General features: G+C 37.3%; 1 protein-coding gene across 1 annotated transcript in view; it reads right to left on the bottom strand.

Moving 5' to 3' along the window:
- Positions 1-26836, bottom strand: part of ZPBP (zona pellucida binding protein) — a 157727-nt gene that overhangs the window by 84876 nt on the left and 46015 nt on the right. Inside the window, exon 6 of the mRNA XM_036918832.2 lies at positions 3464-3540. Coding sequence (XP_036774727.2) covers positions 3464-3540 — 77 coding nt within the window. The remainder of the gene's footprint in view (positions 1-3463; positions 3541-26836) is intronic.

The raw sequence follows: 26836 nt of genomic DNA, 5'->3' as shown, positions 1-26836 counted from the left end.
GGAGCATTTAGTCCATTTGCACTTAAAATAAGCATTGATGGTATGAACTTACTGCCATTTTGTTAAATGTTTTCTCATTGTTGTCTTTATTCTCTTGTCTTTTTCTTCCTATCCTGCTCTCTTCTCTTGTGAGCAATGACCCTTCTGACTACCTTTTAAGTGACTGGTCAACTACCTTTGCTATCTGTTTGCCTTTACCAATGAATTTTTTTAAATTTCTTCTAGTTGTAACCTTTCCTCTTCCTCTTAGAGAAGTTCCTTTAACATTTATTGTAAGATAGGTTTAGTAGTGGTGATTAACCTGCGTTTATCTGAGAAACTCTTCATCTATCATCCAATTAAGAATAACTTTGTTGGGTATTTTTGGTTGTAGGTCTCTGTCAGCAGTTTGAATGTATCATGCCATTCCTTTCTGGCCTGTTGAATTTCTACAGAAAAATAAGCTTATAACCTTATGGGTTTCCCTTGTAGGTAACTCATTTTTCTCTTGCTTTTAAGAGTCTTTGTCTTTGATCTTTGATGTTTTTATTATTATGTGTCTTTGTGTGGATTTCCTTGGGTTCATTTTATTTGGGGCTCTCTGTGCTTCCTGGACTTGGATGTCTGTTTCCTTCCCAAGGTTAGGGAATTCTTTCAGCTATTATTTCTTTAAATAATTTACCACCCATTTTTCTCTTCTCCTTCTAGGATTCCTATAATATGAATATGGGGACAGTTGATGTCCCAGAGCTCCCTTAACCTATACACATTTCTTTTTATCTCTTTTTCTTTCTGCTGTTCAACTTGAGTGCTTTCCATACTCTTCCAAATTGCTTATGTTCTTCTGCAACCTCTAATCTGCTGTTGATTCTCTAGTTTATTTTTTATTTCATTTATTGTATTCTTAAGGTATAATTTGTTTTCATATTTTTTTCTTTGTAGAGATTCTCATTGAGAAGAATGAGAACAAGTCTCATTGAAACTTCTGTCAAGTCTTGTACACATCCTTATAAACATTTTAAACTCTCAGGTAAATTGCTTAACTGTGCTTCATTTAGTCCTCTTCCTAAAATTTTGTCATGTTTTGTTTCAAGCATATTCTTATTCTTCATTTTTTTACTTTCTGTGTTCCTATAGGGTAGCCCAAAGGGCCACCTCTTCCAGTCTTGAAGATATGGCCTTGTGTAGGATCATTCCCTTGCTTGACTTTTCATGCCTATTGGTTTTGTCTGGATGACTGGAAGATGGATGGCAAGGACTAGGGTAGCCCAATGCCAAGGCTCATAGAGTCTAAGTTGGGGGAGGTCCCATGTGGTTGCCAGCCAAGGCTGCACCAGTGGGGTAGCCAGTGTTGAAGGGGCATTCTATGTGGAGCTCTTAGATAGGCAACAAGCTGGGATCTCTCCGGTGGGAGGAGAGACACAATCCAGAAATCTCCAGGGTGAGCAACAGCTGGGACCATGCTGATGCAGTAGTTGGGGATGGATGGATGCAGTCCAGGGGTCTCCCAGCTTTAGGATTTTCAAACTCTACAGCCAGGGAAGGAAGGGGTTTTGGCAGGATGAATTCACATAAGTGTCATGATACTACCCTATAGTTGGGACTGCTGGATCTCTGACAGCCATGTTTGTGTGTGGGCTTGCTATAAAAAGTACAGTAAAGAAGAAAGTTTGGTACTGGTGTAAGGACTGACAAATACAGCAATGGAAGGGTACAGGGGAAAGAAAACAGTGCATCTGAGAAAACATTATTTGGGTCAAATCTTCACTGGGGAAAATATGCCAAAATTAATTTGGGCTTGCCTTAGTTTGGGAGAAATTTCAAGTTACTTAAACCTTGTTAAAATCAAAGAACTATATTTAGTAATAAATAAGAAGTTAATAAAAGAGGAAAATGCCCTAACATTTAAAACTGAATAAAATCAATAAATATGTTTTCAGGTTTGTAAATAATAGTCTCCAGAATGCTTCTATGAAAATACTCTTGCCTAGAAATTCTGAATTATTTTTATTACTATGCTAGATATTATCCTGTTATATTACTACCAAGAAATAAAGCAACGGTCTTTACTTTGCCATAACAGTTAAAATGAAACCATTTTATGCCAAAAAAAGAAATTAAAGAGTAAGGGTAAAAGGATGGAGATGGGAAGAGAAGGAAGGAAGTAAAACAGACAAACATATAGAAAAAATAGTCTCCAAATGACTGGAAGAGTCTCAAGGCAGAGTATTTGTGGATATAGTGTATATCTAAGTATATAATGAAGTAACATTATAAAGGAAAAAATGGAGTTAATGAAATTGCTCATCTTTCTAACTGAAAGTTTCACGGTTTTCAGGAAAGTCTGATTTGTTATTTCTGTGTTTCTATTTACAAAGTAGAAGTAAACTGACATTAAAAGTGATGTAAGAATTAACTACAAATGGATACCACCACATGAAGGAAAACAGTAAAATGTGTCAGTTTCCTTCCACTACTCTTAATTTCTAAGCTTAAATATACATTCCCACCTCATCACTAAAAAAATTACACCAGCTGAGGGTCTATGAGTATTTTAAAGTTTAAAGATTGATACAAGGCTAAAGATGTATTAGGTAATAAATAAGTAATGATTAACACATTACTCATGGATTAATAAATAGGATTAGAAAAATAACATCAATTGATCTCTGTTGATGGTGTCCCAAGACTTAACCCCTATTTCAAAAGTAAAGAAAAAAATCTATCCTAGGGATGAGGGGTAACCTCCAAGGAAATTTTTTAAGATAGAAATACCTGCTAATATATACATTAATGATTAAAGTTATATTTCAGGAGGCTTAGTGGATATAAATGAAGAAATCATACCCCAGTGAATTTCACTGGGCAAAAGTAATGGATAATGACATAAATATACAAAACCTATACCTTTAAGAGGAAATTTTTTATAATTATAATAGTGAGAATGTTTTAAAAACATTATTTTTTACAAAGTGCTTATGGTCATTAGAGAGTAATTAGAGACAGGAAAATGCTTCCTATATTTTCCTAATTTACTAAACATGAACGATATGTTAAGAATAATGTAAAAAAGAAGACTAAATAAAATTGCTTCTGGAATTTACAGTATAATTTTAGATACAGGATTCTGGGTTTAGAGCAATATGAAAATAGTTAATAATCATTATAAATAAAATTTATTATTTAGGATAGATAACCAATATGAAGAGAATTCTCTCTGATGAATAATTATAAATTGTGATAGCAAATAGGCCAAATAAATAGGAACATCATCTTTCTTAATAGTTACAAAATGCTACGTTTCAAAGAATTTCATAAAAATATTCTATTAAATTCTTATCATTTATTTGATGTAGTTTTATTTTTAATGCTGAATTCCCAAACTGTGGAGGGGATTTGATGTACTTCATAAATAGCTAAGATGCTTATTTACACACTGGGCATGTTCATTTTTTTTTCTTTTCTCCAGCCTCACTTAACATACCTTAGATAGTCTTTTGGTAGCATCACAATTATGGTCTGCACATGGCTTGGATCCTTTTTTAGTATCTAGACATGAAACTGAGAAAATACATTATATTTTATCATGAGTCTAAAGTATTATATCACAATATTTAAACTGGTTTTGAATTATGAAACAGATCATTTGTCTAATATTTCTTTTGCATTAAAATATTACCCTATTTTCCTAATGTTAAATCACTCCTTTCAGTTAAAAAGCTAAGCCAAAAATTTTTAGATAAATCAGGAACCTCACTATTACAGTGAACTTAAGAATTAATAATCATCATAATAATAAATATTAGAGAAAAAAATAAAATAGCACAAAAGAGCTGATTCTTTGAAAAGATTAAAAACCTTTAGCTAGACTAACCAAAGAGCAAAAATAAAAGGATCAAATCAACAAAATTAGAAGTGAAAAAGGAGACATTACAATTGGTAACCCAGAAATTCAAAGGATCATAAGAGGTTATTGTAACAACTATACGCCAACCAACTGGACAGCCAAGAAGACATAAAAACTTACCAAGACATAAAAATCAAAGGGGGAATATGAGAAGAATTTACTTCAATTTTTCCCACTAATTAATCTTTCTAAATTATATCATCAATCTGATTGCCACACAACTCTAAAACTTCAGTTACTTCCCACAATTGATCAGAATATGTGGGAAGAATAATTTCTAGCCCTAGGTCTATCAATGTTAATTACAGGCATATTATTATTAATATCTCCTTAAGACTTCCAGTCTCTAGTCTGTAAAACAAGGGGGTCAACACTGATTTTATCACTTTTTTCTAACTATGAGAATATGATTAAAAACACAAATATGTAAGTCTAACAATTAAACCTTTACACAAGCAATCATGACAATTTTACTTTCCCCAAATTATCTCTATATATTCTACCATTAGGAATTCTAGAGTGTTTCCCAAATATACCCTGTGTTGTTTCTGTACATGACTTTAAGTTGCCATATTTTTCATAAAACATTTTTTTAAACACCAACAATTTTTCATGGACTACCTTAACTGTTCATCTCCTTAGTGACATGTTTCCTTACATAGAAGCCACAGATCACCTGGTGTCTCTACTATAGTATTTATAGAACCTGTACTATAAGTATATAAATTATTTTCTTCTTACCAAAATATGACCTTCTTGAAGGAAGTTAAAGCTAAAACCAAGTTAAAGAGACTGGATCATGATGATATACAATTTTGTTTTGAGTCCTTATAAAAGTTTAGGGCAAATTAAAAAGTTCATTAAAATCTGCATAAAGCAAAACTTATGGAAACCATAACAAAATAAACAAATTATCTAGTTTTCAGAATCAGTACAGACAGTGTAGTTTAATCAAGTGACTAATATCTAGGATACTGTTTAAGTTAAAGTCCCATACTAATGATAGGAAGAATGAAAAGGCAGTATATTCCTCCTCACCATGTTAGGCAAACTACACAACACTAACACTCTTTGGATAAGCTTAGTGGATTAGCACTCTAACTCTAAGGAGGCACTATTTCTTCTTAAGTCTTATTATATACCCTCTTCATTTAGGCTAGATGGCTAGGCTTGTCCTGTACAAAACTATGCACCATTTTTTAAATAGATTAAGCTTTCTATTAAATTAAAAAAAGAAAAAGACATAATGACATCAATAAATATGGTGAAATAAGCAATCCATATCCTACTAAAGAAACACTTGAAAAATGGATAGAATTAAGTTTGTTGGAAATCTGGGAAATTAATTTTTCCATCAGCCAAATGAATGCTGAGTTAACAGAAGTTCACTTAAGCACAGCATTTAAGGAAATCTCTAATAAATCGCTAGCTAAAATCAAGTTAAAAGAAAAGGTATCAGATCACACACAACAAAGAATAGGGTATAAGAGTAGCTCAGAAAAGGCACTGAACAACTACAACCCACATGAGCAACAACAAAAACAAAAGAGGTATAAGAATCTGTTTTCAAGAGTACTACATAAGAATATTCAAAATGAAGAGTTTTCAAAAAAAGTTACAAGGCATGCAAAGGAAAATAGAGCATGGATCATTTGTAGAAAGAAAATTAACAGAAAATGTCCCTGAGGAATTGCAGTAACTAAACTTATAGACAAAGACCCTTAATAAATTGTCTTAAATGCACCCAAAAAGCAAAAGAAATAATGGGAAAAAAACAGCAAAGGAGATGGTGTCTCAACAAATAAGGAATATCAATAAAGAGAAAGAACAAAGCAACAGAAACCAAATAGAAATTCCAGGACTGACAATGACAAGAACTGAAATGAATATTTCACTAGAGGTTTTCCAAACAGATTTGATCTTGTGAAAGAAACAATCAGTGAACTTATAGATCAACTGAAATTATCTAGTCAGAGGAAAAGAAATGAAGAAGGCATAAGAGACCTGTGGGACATCAAGAGCACCAACTTCATATAATAGGAGTCAAAGGAGAGATAGAAAAGAAAAAATCTGAAAAAATAATGGATAAAAATTTCCAGATTTGATAATTCATAAGTCTACTTACATAAGAATATCGGTGTAACTCAAGTTAGGATAAAAGCAAGGAATACAATGGAGAGGTATATTATAATGGTTCAAAATTAAAGATAAAGGTAATCTTGAAAACAGTAAAATAAAATGACATGTACTGTGAGTCCATAATAAGAGTAAGAATACATTTCTCATTAAAAAACATGGAGGCCAGTGGAGGTGAGATACCATATTTAAAATGTTCGGGAAAAAAACTTTCAACCAAGAATTCTATACTTGGCAAAATATCCTTGAATAATGAAAGAAGTAAAGCATTCCAAACACAATGTTTGAAACATTAAATAGTAACAGTATAATAGATAGAATTTGAGGCTATATAAAGAAATAAAGTTAAGTATATAGATTTATATAAGGTAGTATTGTACTTGTTTAGCTCCAGTTTTTCCCCAGCATGATTAAAAGACAAATGCATATGACAATAATCATAAATCTGTGTTAATGGACACACAACACCTAATAATGTAATTACTAACAAAATCACAAAAAGGAAGGGACATAACTGCACAGAACTGTTTTGGTGTACTAGTCAACCTAAAGTGGGATTGCTTTAAACTACAGAGTTATACTCTTTAAGATGTTAATTGTAAAACTTAGGGCAACCACCACAAAATTAACTAGAATCTATTCAAAAAAGAAAATGAGAATGAGGTCAAAATGACATTCTATAAATTATCAGTTTAACAAAGGATAAGTCAATAACAGAAGTAGTAACAAATAAAAAAGACATGAAAGGACTTCTCATTTACAGTCTAACATGAAAGGTGCTTGGACGTTGTCACTTCTGTCCTAAGAAAAAAGCTGAACAATCTGAAAATCAAAAATTGTTTGACTTACCAAACAACTGAAATCACAGGCAAAACTGCTATAGCCGCAATTGTGGAAGGTGGACACAGAATTATAGCCTACTAGGAGCAGAAAAACCAAGAGCAAGAGCCTGACAATGGAGCAAGTACCAGTAGGAAAGAAAACCCATATAATTTAGGATTTGCTAGAGGTTCACTATGAGAACACTAAAGTGTTAAAAACTGTGGGGATCCAGCTTTCAAGGGACTTCCACAATTAATGAGTATTACTTCCAGTAGTCCCAACAGGTTCTCAGAGAGAAGACTGAAGAAACATCCTCTCATGTCTCCAGAAGGGGAAAGAAAAAGTAAACATTTTGCAATACACCAAGAGCATTCAGTTGTCTTTAACAAAACCTGTCATAAAGAAATTTTTTACCAGAGCCTACCTACCTTGAGCTTTACCAGAGACTAAATGTCCCTGAAGAAGGTAAATATCAACAGTAACTCCCTCTAGTATAAACCAGTATAAACCAAGGAACAGGAGGAAAAACAGAGAAGCACTTGTGAAGGTCTCAGACAAAAGGCTCTCTATAAACCTTAGATCTGATCATGGGATTATAGAATGCTTATGTTATGTCCACAAATTACCACCACATTACCAGCACTCTATATAATACCATAACATTACAACAGATGGTTTGCAAATATACCTTATTTAAGAGTAAGTATTTAGGGAAATTCAAAGATAAAAGAGACAAAAAGGAGGTCATCATAGGACATTTTAGACTGTGAAATCTATAGCTATCACAAACAATAAATATAGCTCAAATCCTAAGTAGATAAAAGAAGCCACATTAAAGACCTACCTATCTGAGTTCTTACCTGTGACATTATGTCATTTTTAATAAAATTTGTAAAAATACTAAAAGGCAGAAAACAGTTTGAAGAAATACAGCAAACATCAGAATCATGTCTGGATATGACAGAGATTTTTAAATTACAAGACTAAATATTTAAAATACCTCTGAAAATATGGAAAGGACTTTAATGGAAAAGTAGACAAGCAAGAACAGACATGTAACATACGGAGAAAGGCAAAAACTCTAACAAAAAATCAAAAAGAAATGCCAGAAATCATAAAGACTGTAAAGGAAATGAAGAATGCCTTTCACAAGCCCCTCAGTAGATTAGATGACTGAGAAAAGAATCAGATTTAAAGATTGAGATATGTCAATTTTAACTTCCAAAATTGAGAAGCAAACTGAAAAAGAATGGGAAAAAAAAGAAACAGAAAAGAATATCCAGTAACAGTTGAACATTAACAAAAGTACCCATAATGGGAAAGAAAGAATGAAAGAAAAATAATATCTGAAGTGGCTGAGAATGAAAGACAGAAACCAAAGCAAAGATCCAGGCAACTTAGACACAAGCAGGATAAATACTAAAAAGCTGAAAATAGGTGTATCATGATAAAACTGTAGAAACTCAAAGACAAAGACAAAATCTTAAAAGAGGCCAAAGGGAAAAAATTAATCACACTAATAGCACAGGCAAGGATAAGAAAAATATTCAGTAAGACTCTGGGAAGATGGCAGAATGGGAATCAAAAGGCATTTGTCTCCCCACAGAGACAACAGTTGCAGTAGGAGAATGTGCTTGGTGCAACTGCTTTGGAATTCTGTAGTCTATTAAATATTGCAATTTAGAAGAGAAGGACTAGACAGCAAATTGCAGTTAATTTCACTCAGTTGCCACTCTTAGAAGAGTAGCAGCCACTTCATTCTAGATACATGGCAGGCACTTGTACGTGTATTTATAAAGTGGCTTGTACATAGCTTGTGGGACCCAGGGTGGGATAAAAGGACCCTGACATCCAAATATTGGACCTGTGCTTTAATTTCTAGTTGATTCATCTTTTCACAGAGATGCATATAAGAGGTGGGGGAGCCTCTGTTGTTGAGCCTTCTCCCACTGTTGCAAGTCCCTCTCACTCAGGCTACAGTGATGAGTTGGGGATTAAAAAGGGCTATTGCCCTTTGTTCCTCCTTCAGTTCTCTCTTTTTCCCCCTTTGGAAGTCCAGAAGTTAGTTATGATATCCAAAAGCAACCACACATCCAGGGAAAATTAGAAAGTGACCATATATGCCATAATAAAGACACAGGAAAGGAAAAGACCTGAGAAAATGTTAAGTTTATACCTCACACTGATACCTGGCACAGAGAGCCTACAATGATTAAAAAGTAAAATATACAAAAACAACAAAATAAGAAAAATGGGGAAGAGGTAGAAAATGATTTCTAGACTTACCACATTATTAAATTCAAATGTCCAGAGTTCAAAAAAAATGATAAGCATATATAAATAAACAGGAAAGTAAGGGGCATTTAAAGGGGAAAAAAACAAATTATTTTATTATTTATCCTAAATTATCTCTAAAAATATCCAATGGCAGCTTTACTAGACTAAGACTTTAAAACAACTATCTTGAGACAGATTCAAGATGGCAGTGTAGGAGGTGAGACAGAGAACTCCTCCAAAAACCACATATAATATGGAAATATAGTTAATACAACTAATCCAAAAGAGCAACAGGAAAGAAGGCTGCACCAGACTGCATACCTGGAGAACAGAGCAGACCTCACAAAACAGGGTAACATACCAAAGACTTGATCCTGTGGGACCCAAGCCCCTCCCCCACCTGACTTTACTGGCGGGAGGAAGATAAATGGAGTGGGAAGGGGGGGGTGGAAGCCTAAGACTGCTGAACATCCAGCCCTGGAGATCTGCTTTGGGAGCATAAACCTACATTGCATGATGCTCTGGAGATTAGTGGGACTGGAAAGCTAAGACAGGTGGAACACTTGGAGAGACTGAGATTCCAGCCATTTGTAGAGGACAGGAATCCACTACCGCCTGTTCTGGGACAAAGGAAAGGCGGGCAGTCTAAGAGGCTTCCTAGCAGTGAGATGCTGCTGAAGGGGTGGGGTTTGCATGGAGCTTGCTGTGCAGAAAAAGGGATAGGTGGAAAAGGTTGTCTGGGTGCACTCTGCCCAGCAGGTTGGAAACTTCCAGGAACATCAGGCACTCCATCCCCCTGCCTGGCTATCAAGCTCTGAGGCCCCCAATTGTGATATGCCACCTGCTGTGCCTTACTCCTGGCCTGCCGGCAATGAATTGCAAGCCAGCAGTCCCTGCCCTGGCATCAGGCCAGCCAGAGGGAGGCCTTGCCTACAGCAGCTATAGACACAAAGCACAGAGGCTTAAACCTGTGTGCTCCACCCACTGGTTCTGACAGTGGAGACAGGCACTGCAGCTGGAAAGGAGGAAACAGCTCTTTCCTTCTCCCAGACACCAGTGCCGCTCCCCTGTGACACTGGACATCACTACAGGGGATGAGCAACACCAGAGACTAGACCATTTGGGCAACAGAGGGTGTCACATACAAATATGAAACATCAAAGGAACCTGGTTCAAACAAATCTCACAAACACCTGAAAATGGGCCAAATGAAACTGAACTCACCAATCTTTCTGAAAAAGAGCTCAAATAAAAATCATAAACATGCTCACGGAAGTACAGAAAAATATTCAGGAACTCAGGGATGAATTAAGGATGGAGATGCAATCATTAAGAAATTCCATATCTGAAATGAAAAACACAATGGAGGGATTTAAAAGTAGATTAGATGTAGTAGAAGAAACAGTAAATGGAATAGAAATTAGACAAGAGGAATACAAAGAAGCTGAGGTACAGAGAGTAAAAATGATCTCTAATGAAAGAATATTGAGAGAACTATGTGACCATTCCAAACGAACAGTATTTGCATTATAGGGGTACCAGAAGAAGAAGAAGAGAGAAAAAGGGGTAGAAAGTGTCTTTGAGGAGGTAATTGCTGAAAACTTCCCCAATTTTGGGAAGGAGATGGTCTCTCAGGCCAGGGAGGTGCACAGATCTCCAAACACAAGGGACCCAAGGAAGACAACACCAAGACATATAATAATTAAAATGGCAAAGTACAAGGATAAGGATAGACTTTTAAAAGCAGCTACAGAGAGAAAAAAGATCACATACAAAGGAAAACCCATCAGGCTATCATCAGACTTCTCAACAGAAACCTTCCAAGCCAGAAGGAGTGGCATGATATATTTAATGCAATGAAGCAGAAGGGCCTCAAACCAAGAATACTCTACCTGAAAAGATTATCATTTAAATTTGAAGGAGGGATTAAACAATTTTCAGATAAGCAAAAGCTGAGAAAATTTACCTCCCATGAACCATCTCTACAGAGCATTTTGGAAGGACTACTATTTTGGAGGGAAGTATTCCTAAGGCTAAATAGCTGTCATTAGGGGAAATAAAGCCACAGTAAAAAAAAGTAGAAATAATTACTAAGCAGATGCAAAATCAAATCAACTACCCCCAAAGTCAATCAAGGGATAAACAAGAGTACAAAATATGATACCTAATATATAAAGAACTGAGGAGGAGGAAAACAACAAAAAGAACCTTTAGGTTGTGTTTGTAATAGCATACTAAGTGAGTTAAATTAGAATGTTAGCTAGTAAGGGAATTACCCTTGAACCTTTGCTAATGATGAATCTAAAGCCTGCTATGGCAATAAGTACATATCAATTGCTAATAATCCTAAATGTAAATGGTCTGAAGACACCAATCAAAAGACAAAGAAATACTGAAAGGATAAAAGAACAAGCCCATCTACATGCTCCCTACAAGAGACTCACTTCAAACTCAAAGACATACACAGACTGAAAGTGAAGGGATGGAAAAAGATATTTCATGCAACCAACAGAGAAAAAAGCAGGAATTACGGTACTTATATCCAACAAAATAGACTTCAAAACAAAGAAAGTAACTAGAAACAAAGAAGTACATTACATAAAGATAAAAGGGGTCAGTCCAACAAGAGGATATAACTATTATAAGTATCTATGCACCCAACCCAGGAACACCTACATATGTGAAAAAAATACTAACAGAATTAAAGGGGGAAATAAAAGGCAATGACTCATTTTAGGAGACTTCAACACACCACTCACTCTAAAGGACACATCAACCAGACAGAAAATAAGGAAGGACACAGAGGCACTGAACAACACATTAGAACACATGGACCTAATGGACATCTACAGAACACTCCATTCAAAAGCAACAGGATACACAGTCTTCTCAAGAGCACATGGAACATTTTCAAGAATAGATCATAGGCCACAAAAAGAGCCTCAGTTAATTCAAAAAGATTGAACTTGTACCAACCATCTTCTCAGATCACAAAGGTATGAACCTAGAAATAAATTGCATGAGGAAAATGAAAAAGCCCACAAACATGTGGAAGCTTAATAATATGCTCCTAAATAATCAATGGATCAATGACCTAATAAAAATCAAGCAATATATGGATACAAATGACAACAATAATGCAACATTGCAAAATCTATGGGACACAGCAAAGGCCCTGCTAAGAGAGAAGTATATAGCAATACAGGCCTACCTCAGGAAAGAACAATCCCAAATGAACAGTCTAAACTCACAATTAACCAAACTAGAAATAGAAGAACAAATGAGGCCCAAAGGAAATAGAAGGAGGGACATAATAAAGATTAGAGCAGAAATAAAATCAAGAAGAATAAAACAATAGAAAGAATCAATGAAAGCAGGAGCTGGTTCATCAAGAAAATAAACAAAATAGATAAACCCCTAGCCAGACTTATCAAGAAAAAAAGAGAGTCTACACACATAAACAGAAACAGAAAGGAGAAAGGAAACATCACTACAGACACCACAGAAATACAAAGAATAATGAGAGAATATATGAAAAATTATGTGCTAACAAACTGGATAACCTAGAAGAAATGGAAAACTTTCTAGAAATAAACAACCTTCCAAGGTTCACCCAGGAAGAAACAGAAAATCTGAATAGATCAACTACCAGTAACAAAATTGAATTGGTAATCAAAAAACGACCTACAAACACAACTCCTGTACCAGACAGTTTCACTGCTGAATTTTATCAATCATTTAGTGAAGACCTCTAATACCCATCCTCCTTAAAGTTTTTCAAAAAGTAGAAGATAGGGGAATACTTCCAAACTCATTCTACAAGGCCAGCATCAATCTAATACCAAAATCAGGCAAAGACACCACAAAAAAAGAAAATTACAGACCAATATCCCTAATGAACATAGATGCAAAAATACTTAACAAAATATTAGCAAAACAAATTCAAAAATACATAAAAAAGATCATCCATCATGATCAAGTAGAATTTATTCCAGGGAAGCAAGGATAGTACTACATTAAAAAACCCATCAACAAAAAGGACAAAAACCACATGATCATCACAGATGCTGGAAAAGCATTCAACAAAATTCAATATCCATTCATGATATAAACTCTCAACAAAATGGGTATAAAGGGCAAGTACCACAACATAATAAAGGCCATATATGACAAACCCACAGCCAACATCATAACAGCAAGAAGCTAAAAGCTTTTCCTTTAATATCAGGAAAAAGACAGGGATGTCCACTCTCCCACTTTTATTCAACATAGTTCTAGAGGTCCTAACCACAGCAATAAGACAACCATCCAGCTTGGCAAGGAAGAAGTTAAACTGTTCCTGTTTGCAGATGACATGACATTGTATATAAACACCCTAGAGAATCCACACCAATACGACTAGACAAAATATCTGAATTCAGCAAAGTTGCAGGATACAAAATTAATGCACAGAAATCTGTTGCATTCCTATACACTGACAATGAACTAGCAGAAAGAGAAATCAGGAAAACAATTCCATTTACAATTGAATAAAAAAGAATGAAATACCTAGGAATAAACCTAATCAAGGGTGTGAAAGACCTATACTCTGAAACCTACAAGAAACTCATGAGAGAAATGAAAGAGGATACAAATAAATGGAAACACATCCCATGCTCATGGATAGGAAGAAGTAATATTGTCAAAGTGGCCATCCTTCCTAAAGCAATCTACAGATTCAACGCAATCCCTATCAAAATACCAATAGCATTCATCAGCAAACTAGAGCAAATAGTTCTAAGATTCATACAGAACCACAAAAGACCCCAAATAGCCAAAGCAATCCTAAGAAGGAAGAATAAAGCGGGGATATTATCATCCCCAACTTCAAGCTCTACTACAAAGCCACAATAATCAAGACAATTTGGCGATTTGGTACTGGCACAAGAACAGACCCACAGACCAGTAGAACAGAATAGAGATCCCAGATATAAACCAAAGCTATACAGTCAGTTAATATATAGTAAAGGAGCCATGGATATACAGTGGGGAAATGACAGCCTCTTCAACATCTGGTGTTAGCAAAACTGGACAGCTACATGCAAGAGAATGAAACTGGATTATTGTTTAACCCTATACACAAAAGTAAACTCAAAATGGGTCAAAGACCTGAAGTAAGTCATGAAACCATAAAACTCTTAGAAGAAAACATAGGCAAAAATCTCTTGAATATAAACATGAGTAACTTTTTCCTGAACGCATCTCCTTGGGCAAGGGAAACAAAATAAAAAATGAACAAATGGGACTACATCATGCTAAAAAGCTTCTGTAGAACAAAAAACACCACCATCAGAAAAAAATAGCATCCTACAGTATGAGAGAATATATTTGTAAATGACATATTCGACAAGGGGTTAACATCCAAAATATATAAAGAACACACTTGCCTCAACACCAAAAAATCAAATAACCCTATTGAAAAATGGGTGCAGGATATGAACAGACACTTCTCCAAGGAAGAAATTCAGATGGCCAACAGGCAAATGAAAAGACGCTCCACATTGCTAATCATCAGTGAAATGCAAATTAAAACCACAATGAGGCATTACCTCTCACCAGTCAGGATGGCCAACATCCAAAAGACAAACAACAAATGTTGGTGAGGATGTGGAGAAAGGGGAACTGCCCTACACTGCTACTTAGAATGTAAACTAGTTCAACCATTGTGGAAAGCAGTACAGAAGTTCCTCAAAAAACTAAAAGTAGAAATACCATTTGACCCAGGAATTCCACTCCTAGGAATTTACCCTAAGAATGTAGGAGCTGAGTTTCAAAAAGACATATGCACCCCTATGTTTATTGTAGCACTATTTACAATAGCCAAGAAATGGAAGCAACCTAAGTGTCCATCAGTAGATGAATAGATAAAGAAGATGTGCTACATATACACAATTGAGTATTATTCAGCCATAAGAAGAAAACAAATCCCACCATTTGCAACAACATGGATGGAGCTAGAGGGTATTATGCTCAGTGAAATAAGCCAGGCAGAGAAAGACAGGTACCAAATGATTTCACTCATTCGTGGAGCATAAGAACAAAGCAAAAACTTAAGGAACAAAACAGCAGCAGACTCAGAGAACCCAAGAATGGACTAACAGTTGCCAAAGGGAAAGAGACTTGGGAGGGTGGGTAGAAAGGGAGGGAGAAGAGGAATTAGGGGCATTACGATTAGCACACATAATGTAGGGGGTGGGGCACGGGGAAGGCAGTGTAGCACAGAGAAGAGAAGTAGTGTCTCTATAGCATCTTACTATGCTGATGGGCAGTGACTATAATGGGGTATGTGGTAGGGACTTGATAATGGGTGAAATCTAGTAACCATAATGTTGCTCATTTAATTGTATATTAATGATACCAAAAGAAAAAAGAAAAGGAAAAAAAACAACTATCTTGCAGATGGGGAAAGAACTACACATGTAAATAAAGTCAAGAAAATTAAGTATGAACAAAAGGAAATTTCAATAAACATACAGAAAACCAAAAAAGAAATTCTGGAGCTGATAAATACAATAACTGAAGTGAAAATTTCACTAAACTAATACCAGAGCAGGTATGATTAGGCAGAAGAAACAATCAATGAATTTAAAAATGGAATTGAAATTATCAAATCTGAAGAAAACAAAGAAAAATGATTTTAAAAAGTGAGTGGAACCTATAAAGACTTTGAATACAATCAAGTGGAACAGAACGCATATTATGGGAAGCCCCCAAAGGAAGAGAAAAAGAAAGTGTCAGAGAGGATATTTGAATAAACACTGGATGAAAACTTCCCAAATTTGATGAAAAAATTAAATATCTAGGAAGCTCAAAAAACATCTAGTAAAATGAACTTACAGAGACCTACACAGACCCATTGTAATTAAACTTTTAAAAGACATATAAAGAATCATAAAAGCATCAAAAGAGAAATGACCTGCCCCATACAAAGGATCGTAAATAAGATTTTCAATATATTTCTCATCAAAGATTTTGGAGGTCAGATGCAATGGGCTTATATATATTCAAAGTACTAAAAGTTTTCTAACAAACTATCAAACCAAGAATCCAATTATATGGAAAACCCTCTTTCAAGAGTTAGGGAGAAATTAAGACATTCCTTGATAAACAGAAGTTGAGAGAGTTTGTTTCCATTAGACCTGCCTGTAAGACACGCTCAAGGGAGTCCTGCAAGGACACTAGACAATAACTTGAAACCATGTAGAGAAATAAAAATCTCAATAAAGGTAAGTATATGGGCAATGATAAAAGCTACTATTATTATCAGGCTGAATTGTAACAGCAATTTTTTATACATGATTTAAGAGGGTAGTATATATATACTTTTAAAGTCTAAAAGGTAATATTATTGTAGTTTGGTTTATAACTCCATGCTTTGCTTTCCACATACATATAATTAATAAGACTAATTTATTAAAAATAATTATGAATTTATATTTTGGGGAATACAATTACAGTCATAATTTTGTGACAACTGAAAAGGACAAGAATAGGACTGTTTCCATATAGTACTGAAGTTATACTGGTATAAGTTCAAATAAGAGTAACATAACATTAAGACATTACATGTAATCTCTATGGTAACAATAAAGAGTACAGTTATAGAATATGCACAAAAGGAAATGAGAAAAATCTAAACATTTAAATACAAAAACTTAACTAAAAACACAAAAGATTATAATGAAAGAAATGAGGAACAAAAATGCAATAAAGCAAATAAAAAGCAAATAGCAAAATGGCACAAGTAAATTCTGCATTATCAGTAAGCACTTTAAAAGTAAATGGATTACATTCTCAAATCAAAACACAGAGACTGGCAGAATGAATTTTAAGAAACCATAATCCATCTATATGCTGTTGACAAGAAATTCACTTTAGATACAAAAACATAAATAAATACATTGAAAGTGAAAGAATGGAAAAAGATATTCCATAAAAACAGTCTAACTAAAGGAGAGCATTGGTGATTACATTAATATGAGAGAAAAAATACATAAAATCAAAAAGGATAGGAGATAAAAGATATATATTAATAAAAGGTTCATTGCAGCAAATTAAATGTAAGAATTATAAACACTTACGTACCTACTATCAGACCATGAACATTTTTGAAGCAAAAAGAGAGAAATTTAAAATTTAAAAGAGAGAAACACAATTCTACAGTAATAATTGGAGATTTCAATACCTCACAATAATGGACAGAACCAGACAGAAGATAAATAAGGAATAGAGGACTTAAACAACACAGTAATCCAGGATTAGATGACTACAATGGTGAGTTCTAACAATGACTTAAAGGATAACTAACATCAATCCTCCTCAAACTCTTCCAAAAAGAGTAGGGAAAACCTCCAAACTGATCCTATGAAGCCAGCAGTACCTTCACACAAAAGCCAGACAATTAAAAGACAAATATTTTTGAAAAACTACAGCAAACCTTGTACTTGGTGATTTAAGACTAAAGGCTTTTTTATAAGATGTGGAACAAGGCAATGAATGTACACTTTGGCTATTTCCATTCAACACCATCCTGAAAGTGCTAACAAAAAAAAAGAAATAAGTCTCCAAACTGGAAAAGAAAGAAAACTATTTCTGAGAGAGAACCATGATGGCGGCATGAATAGAGCAGCGGAAATCTCCTCCCAAAACCATATCTATTTTTGAAAATACAACAAATACAACTAATCCTAAAAGAGAGACCAGAAGACACAGGACAACAGCCAGACTACATCCACACCCATGAGAACCCAGCGCCTTGTGAAGGGGGTAAGATACAAGCCCCAGCCCGGCGGGACCCGAGCGCCCCTCCCCCCAGCTCCCGGCAGGAGGGAGAGGGAGCCCAGGACTGCTGAACACCCAGCCCTAGCCATCCGCACCAGAGCGCAGACACACAGTGCGTGCGTGGGGTGCTGGAAACTAGGGAAACAGTACAGTAAGACCTATGAGGGGGTCCCCACAGCATAGAAAATGCTGGGGGGGACAAAGAAAAGCGAGTGCTTTTTGAAAGTCTTAAAGGGACAGGGACCCCACAGCTGGATGAAAGTGCCCCAGGACACTTAGCCTAGCAGCTGGGAATTCCGGGAAACTCTGGGTGCCAGAACCCCCACAGCGCAGCTTGGAGGCCCCTCACCACGATAAACAGCCTCCCGCCTGTTCCCCCTCTGACGTGGCTCCACCATATTGGAGAAGCAGCCTGAGGCAGGCCACGCCCACTGCAACTGCAGAGCTAAATAAACTCCATAGCAGCCGGGCAGGAAGCAGAAACCCTGTCTGCACGCAGCTGCCCAGCACAAGCCGCTAGAGGCCGCTGTTCTCCCAGGAGAGGAAGGCCATAAACTGGCAAGAAGGGACTTTCTCTTACCCAACACATGCGCCAGCTCCCCACAAATTTTCGAAATATATCTATCTCCATGAAAAGGCAGAAGAAATTAATACAGACCAAGATCACAGAGGCAAACCCTGAGAAGGAGATAGACCTAACCAGTCTTCCTGAATGGAGCTGCAGAGAAATATGCAAGAGCTAAGGGATGAGGTTCGGAAGGACATTACAGAAATGAAACAATCTCTGGAAGGATTTATAAACAGAATGGATAAGATGCAAGAGGCCATTGATGGAATAGAAACCAGAGAACAGGAACGCATAGAAGCTGACACAGAGAGAGAGAAAAGGATCTCCAGGAATGAAACAATATTAAGAGAACTGTGTGACCAATCAAAAAGGAACAATATCCGCATTATAGAGATACCAGAAGAAGAAGAGAGAGAAAAAGGGATAGAAAGTGTATTTGAAGAAATAATTGCTGAAAACTTCCCCAAACTGGGGGAGGAAATAATCGATCAGACCATGGAAGTGCACAGAACTCCCAACAGAAAGGACCCAAGGAGGACAACACCAAGACACATAATAATTAAAATGGCAAAGATCAAGGACAAGGACAGAGTTTTAAAGGCAGTTAGAGAGAGGAAAAAGGTCATCTACAAAGGAAAACCTATCAGGCTATCATCAGACTTCTCAATAGAAACATTACAGGCTGGAAGAGAATGGCATGATATATTTAATGCACTGAAAGAGAAGGGTCTTGAACCAAGAATACTGTATCCAGCACGACTATCGTTTAAATATGAAGGAGGGATTAAACAATTCCCAGACAAGCAAAAGTTGAGGGAATTTGCCTCCCACAAACCACCCCTACAGGGTATTTTAGAGGGCCTGCTCTAGATGGGAGCACTCCTAAGACTAAATAGATGTCACCAGAGAAAACAAAATCACAGCAAAGAAAGCAGACCAACCAAATACTAACTAAAGTAAAAAAATAAAATCAACTACCCACAAAAGCAGTTAAAGGAAGCACAAAAGAGCACAGAATTAAACAACCAACATATAAAGAACGGAGGAGGAGGAATAAGAAGGGAGAAAAATAAAGAATGACCAGACAGTGTTTAAAATAGCTCAATAAGCGAGTCAGGTTAGACAGTAAGATACTAAAGAAGCTAACCTTGAACATTTGGCAACCATGAATCTAAAGCCTGCAATGGCAGTAAGTACATATCTTTCAATAATCACCCTAAATGTAAATGGACTGAATGTACCAATCAAAAGACACAGAATAATTGAATGGACAAAAAAGCAAGACCCATCTCTATGCTGCTTACAAGAGACTCACCTCAAACCCAAAGACAATAGGAACAAAGAAAGACTGAAGAAACAAAACAGCAGCAGAATCATAGACTCTAAGAATGGACTAACAGTTAGCAAAGGGAAAGGGACTGGGGAGAAAGGGAGGGAAGGGAGGGATAAGGGTGGGGAAAAAGAAAGGGGGCATAATAATTAGCATGTATAATGTGGGGGGGGCATGGGGAGGGCTGTGCAACACAGAGAAGACAAGTAGTGATTCTACAGCATCTTACTATGCTGATGGACAGTACTGTAATGGGGTTTGTGGGGGGGATTTGGTGAAGGGGGAACCCTAGTAAACATAATATTCTTCATGTAATTGTAGATTAATGACAACAAAATTAATTAATTAAAAAAAAAACGATTTCTGTCCACAGATGATATGATAAGTGAAAATAAACATTCCACAATAAAACTTTAGGAATAAATAAATTTAGCAAAGTTGCAGGATGAGAAGTCAACACATAAAACAGTTGCATTTCTATGCATTACAACATACAGCCTGAAAATAAACCTATGAAAAAAATTGCATTTACAATAGCATCAAAAATTAAAAAAAATACTGAGGGATTAAGGTAACCAAAAAGATGTATGACCTAAACCATGAAAATTACAAAGCATTGCTGAAAAGAAATTAGACATATCCCATGTTGACAGACTGGAAGACAATGTTGTTAAGCTGTCAATATTACACAAAGCAATCTACATATACAATGCAATCCCTATCAAAATCCCAATGACAATTTTTGCAGAAACAGAAAAACTGACCTTAAATTTATATGTAATCACAAGTGAGCTGGAATCAAAACAATCTTGAAAAAGAACAAAGATGGAGGCATTACAATCCTTGATCTCAAAATTTACAAAGCTACTATAACCAAAGCAGTGAGGTATTGGTATAAAGACTTACAGACCAATGGAATAGAGTGCCCAGAAAAACAAGCCCTCACATATATGGTCAAGTGATTTTTGAAAAGCATGCCAAGGCCATTCAACAGGGAAAGGAGAGTCTTTCAACAAACACTACTGGGAAAATTGGATATGCAAATGCAAAAGAATGAATTTGGATCCTTACCTACCACCATTTATAAAAATAAAATAAAAATGGATCAAAGACGTAAATATAAGAACTAAAACTACAAAACTCAGAAGAAAATGCAGAGCAAAAGATTCACAACACTGGACTTAGCAATGATTTGCTGGATAAGAAACCAAGGTACAGACAACAACAGAAAAAAATACACAAATGTAGTTCATGAGAGTTAAAATGTTTTATGTATTGAAGGCAGTACCAACAGAATTAAAAGGCAACCTACAGAATGGGAGAAAATACTTACAAATCATATACTTGATGAGGAACTAATATGCATAATATAGAGAGAAGTCCTAAAACTTAAAACCAAAAAAAAAAAAGGAAGAACCTGATTCAAAAATGGGCAATGAACTTGAATAGATATTTCTCCAAAGAAGATGTACAAATGACCAATAAACTCATGAAAAGATATTCAACATCATTAATTCATTAGGGTAATGCAATCAAAACTATAACATATTACCTCATACATATTAGGATGGCTACTCTGTAAATAAAAAAAATAACTAGTGTTGGTGAGGATATAGTTAATTGGAACCCTAGTGCACTAGTGCTGGGAAGGTAAAATGCCATAGCAACAGTGGAAAACAGTGTAGCCACGCCCAAAAAGTCAAAAAGAATTACCATACGATCCAGCAAATCTACTTATGAGTATATACCCAGAAAACAGTGAATGCAGTGTCTCAAAGATATTTGTACACACCCATAAAACATTATTCACAAAAGCTAAACATGGAAACAACCCAAGTATCCACTGATAAATGAATGGATAAACAAAATTTTGTATATACATACAACAAAATATTATTTAGCCTTAAAAAGGAAGAAAATTCCAATATAGGTTACAAAATGGATGAATCTTGAGGACATTATGCTAAGTGAAATAGACCAAAAAAAAAATACTCTAAGATTCCATTTATATCAGATACTTAGGAAAAAAATGAAAGAAAAGTTTAGAAAAATGAAAGAAAGGGGCAACAAGTACAAAACAGTAACAGGACAAATTCAATCAGAGAGAAAAAGAGAAATCAGTAGAGAAAAATCAAAGCAAATATGGTATATAAAACTATCAAAAAGAAGGAAATAAAACAGGATAGAGCAGATAACAAAAAAAATGGAAAATAGAAAAAAACAATAAAGTCAAGAAACCAAAAATTGGTTCTTTGAAAAGAAAAACAAAATTGACAAATACCTAGACAGACTAGGAGAAAATGAGAAATTAGAAATATTACCACCTGTCTACCTTTCATACATAAAAAGATTTGTAAGAGATTATTATACATGATCATATGCCAAAAAGTTAGATAGCCTAATAAACGGAAACTATCTAAAATGACTCAAGAAACACAAAATATGAACAGGTGCATATATAATAAATAAAGATATCAAATTGGTAATGAACAACCTTACAATAAAGAAAACCCAGGACCTGATGGCTATAATTCTGGGAGGGGTGGGAATCTTTCTCCCAGTCCAGAGCTAATTATCTTTGAAACCAAAGTCAAAGGGAGCAATAAAGTGGGAGAAATCCATTTATTGCCTGTAAGCAGCCATCCACTTATGCTCACCCATGTCTCTCACCATCCAGAGGCAAAAACGGGGCCCCATCAAACTTCTCTGGTCCAGTTATACCCTTGTTCCCCCAACCCTCTTAATCACCTATTGATATGGAGATGGACTACTCTCCGCCTTTAGAAACACCTTTTGATAGGGAGATGCACAAGGCCAGGTGAGAGATTCTGGAAATACTGCCAAAATTTTGCCCACAGCCCACCCCTTCACAAATCTCACCTCATAATTTACTCACTCCCTATTTTCCACAATGGCTCCTGTGTGAGAAAACTGGAGCACTGTAATCAGACTAATAACATAAAATAATAGCAATAAAATCATGATAATCCTCAAGCCAGAGGATTCAGCTAGGTTCAAAGTCCTCTGCAGATTAAGTCCATAGCTCGCCCATTCTGCAGGCAGGCAGTATAGCTGAATGGATAGGGAGTTCAGAGCAATCATCATGCTGCAGCTGCAGTCAGGGTGTGGGTCCAGGACACAGAGACTGTAGAAGAAAATAACCTTGAGGGCAATAAGATACATGTTTTAATGACACCAGCATAGAGAAATCTTGACCATAAGGAAGGAGGCATGCAAGAGAATGGTCCTGTGATAGGACAGAGGCAGGAATGGTCTATCATCCTGGTCTAGTATACCAAACCTTCACCTCCCTCCCTGTGGGAGTTATAGATGGGTCAATATATAGGGCTACAGGAGGTACATGCATTGGCCATAAAGATAAAACAAAACTTCCCCGTAAGACGCTCTTACCTCCCTGATGTTTTGGGTACACTCTCATGATCTTTAGGGGATATTTTGCTGTTACTCCAAGAATAAACAGTAGGCCAGCTTGAAGGCCTTTTCCCCAAGGTGCCAGAAGAGGCAGCCATTGCTGGTCCACATGTCGAAATGACCAGGGCCACATCCACTCAACAGTCTCCAAGGTTTAATGCACTTGGAGCAGGCAATAGGATGTTGCTCTACTGGCCATATCCTGGCTTCAATAACTCCTCATTGGTTTGCACATACAGTTGTATAGAAGAGGCAGCAATGTATGTTAGCATGTCCACAGGGTTCAAGGCTCCTTTTTGCTTCTCATTCAAATGCTGTAGCAATGCCCATAAGCAAACTGACGAGGCCCATAGACTATTGGTGTATGACTTGAGGCCAGATTTCAGCAAACCACTGTACCTCTCTAACATGCCTTTCTCAGTAGGGTTACACTGTATATGAAACTTCCACTTCATTCCTAATTGTTGCACCCATTCTTGTAACACATGTCCAGTAAAGTGGATGCCTTAATCACTCTCAATCACCTGCAGCCAGTCATAGGCTGCAAAGAGATGCCCTAGGTCCCTTTTGGTGGTTTGCTGATCTGCACGATATGAAGGAAAAGCAAACAAGAGGCCATTAGCTGTGTCTGCACAAGTCATGGCATACTGATATCCTTCTGATATGGGCAGAGGTCCATTATAGTCTATCTGCCACCTGACAAGGGATATCGGCCCCTTTACTAGTGTCCCTTGTTGCTGTGGGACACAGTGTAAGTCCCTCTTAGAGAACACAAGGCCCTCCTCTGGACTCTGCTAACTTCTTCAAAGGTCAGTGGCAAGCCCCGCTGATGAGCTACAGCCCACCTTGTCTTTTGCCCTGCATGCAACAAACGCTGATGTAACCGTTGGACTATAGCAGAGGCAGGTTTTCTTTTGAGCGAATGCACTTGGGCCAATGTGTCTGCTTCATCATTCCCTGGGGATGCCAAAGGCAAATGTCCAGTCACATGATATATGGTAACTGCCTAAGTCTGACCAGAGGTCCATAAGTCTTACCACGGATCTTGCCCCCAAAGGGGCCAGTGATCAACCATCTAGTTGGCATGGTACCATGTCAGCAGTCACGGGGTCAAGCCCCAACAGAAGGCCCAGCTGTCAGTGCAAATACAGGGCAGGGCTCCTGGGTGATCACAAGCCATACTGCCCACAAGTCAGCCCATTGGCTGCTCTTCCTCTCTCCATCCTCCATCCATTTTGTCTCGGTCTTAGAATGGAAAGCCACAGCCCTCTACTTTGGGGGCTGCCCACAACTGGAGCCATCTATATACCAAGCATCTTCAGTATAGGGGCTTTTCCCTCCTGATAAGGACTTTTGGCTACAAATGGCTCAGAAGCAAGTGCTTCCTGCTTTCCACTAACATATGTTACTGGCCCCAATAAATGTTGGAGTTCTCCACTTAAGAGGCTAGCAGAGAGGGTGCTACACTGCTGTAAACATGCACCCCATTTGGCCAATATATCCATCTATGCTACACCACTCTGTGGCCTCTGGGTCCAGTCTTGCACCCATTCCGTAATGGGATAGGTGGTTATTACCTTAGTTGGAGCTGTTCCGGTGATGGGCTTCATTGCTAGCAAGGCATAGTACACAGCAGCCAGGTGCTTCTCTATCAAAGGTATACCAGACCTCCATTCCTTTCCATAGTTCTGACCAGAATCCAATAGGTTGGCATGTCCATTCAAGCCATTGTCAAAGGCCCCATCTATAACCAGCTTCCATTACACAAACATCTAGCTCACAGGTCCTTGATGAGTCCAATAACACTCAAGGCCTGTATGGCCTTGACTGCCCACTTGGCAGCGGAAAAAGCAGTTGCACACATCTCATCCCAGTCCCACCTGATGCCCTTTCATACCAACCAGTGTAAGGACCTCAGAATTTGTACCAAGTGCGGAATAAACTCCTTCTAGTAGCCCAAAAGATCCAAAAACTCTTGTAATACTGCCACAGTGGTAGGGGCAGGGAAAGCCTGAATCTTGTCTATGACTGCTTCAGGAATAACTTTAGTTTTACCCAACCAGACAACTCCCAAGAACTTTACTGACAAACCAGGTCCCTGAACCTTGGTGCTGCTCACAGCCTAATCTTTCTCCTGTAAATGTTGCAGCAGTCTAGGAACTGCCCCTTTTAAATCTGTAAGAGAATCAGACATGAGCATAATATCATCAGTGTAGTGATATAGCCGCACCATTCACAGTTTCTTCCATGTGGCCAAGTCCTGGGCTACAAGTCTGTGACAAATGGTGGGACTGTGGAGGTGCCCCTGTGGAATGAGAGTGAATGTCCACTGCCAGCATTCCCATGTGAAAGCAAACTGTTACTGACTTTCCTGTGCTATGTCAGTAGAGAGGAAAGCATTAGCAAGGTCCACAACATAATGATACATCTCTAGTTCATGACTGAGGGTATCCATAAGGGCTGCTATAGAGGGGACAGCAGCATGCGAAGGTAGTGTGATTTTATTCAATTCCCTTTAATCTGTGGTCATCTACCAGGAGCCATTCTACTTTTTCACTAGTCACACCAGGGAATTAAAAGGACTATAAGTAGGCTTTATAATGCCCACCTTCTCCAACTCCTATAGAGTTGTGCCCCCCCAGGGCAATTTATACTGCTTAGTATTTGTCACCCACTGAGGTACAGGCAGAGCTACAGGTGGGTGTTTAGATGTCCCCTCAGAACTGCCTTTGCCACTGAACTCACCTACAGTGGTCAGCATCCACAGGCCCTGCAGGATATCTACCCCCAAAATATATTCAAGGATGGGAAATGTACACACTATACTCCTTTGGGGGTAAACGCCCTATCCCCAATGGAATTTGTGCTTTCTTCACTCTAATTGCCTAACCCCCATAGCCATCTATCAAAGCAGGGGTCCCAAGAAAATGCTCACAGTTGCCATAAATCAGAAAACATTCAGCTCCTGTGTCCACCAGTGCCAGGACACATTGCATATTCATGGAAGACCAATGAATTGATAACTCTACATGTGGCCTCCAGTCCCCACACCATCCCTGAAGGTGGGGGCCTTGACCCCCACATCAGTCAAACTACAATGACCAATCCTCCTCCTGTGGGTGAGGGCCCAGGCAGAGTCTGAGTACTGTACCCCAGGAAGTCTTGCTGGGACACAGGCCAGACATGGGCCTTTGCCTCCAGCTTCTGTGTCCTGGACCTCAGTGGCTGGAACTGCTGCTCTGGCTTTAATTGGTGCCATAGTTCTAACAAGATCCTACTGGGCTGCCCATTAAGATTTTCTTTCACTACCCTGACTTTTATCAAAAATCAACCCACATCTTAGTCCTCAAGACCTTCACAGGGCCCTTTGCACCTCTCCTTTCAGTTATAGCCTGTAGTTTCTTCTGTGCTCTTATTATTTCAACCCCACCAGATCTGCTTAAGTGCGAGTAGCCTCACTTATAGGTTGCCCTATGTGGGGCTCAAGAACAGTCACTAGGGACACAAAGAGAAATAGGGGAGATGTATGGAGCACCAGATTTCTCATTCCTACAGTGAACAACTC

Source organism: Manis pentadactyla, chromosome 7, assembly GCF_030020395.1.
Source record: "Manis pentadactyla isolate mManPen7 chromosome 7, mManPen7.hap1, whole genome shotgun sequence".
Taxonomy (NCBI): Eukaryota; Metazoa; Chordata; class Mammalia; order Pholidota; family Manidae; genus Manis; species Manis pentadactyla.
Note: the sequence above shows the minus strand (reverse complement) of the source record. Positions and strands in the feature narration are given on the sequence as shown.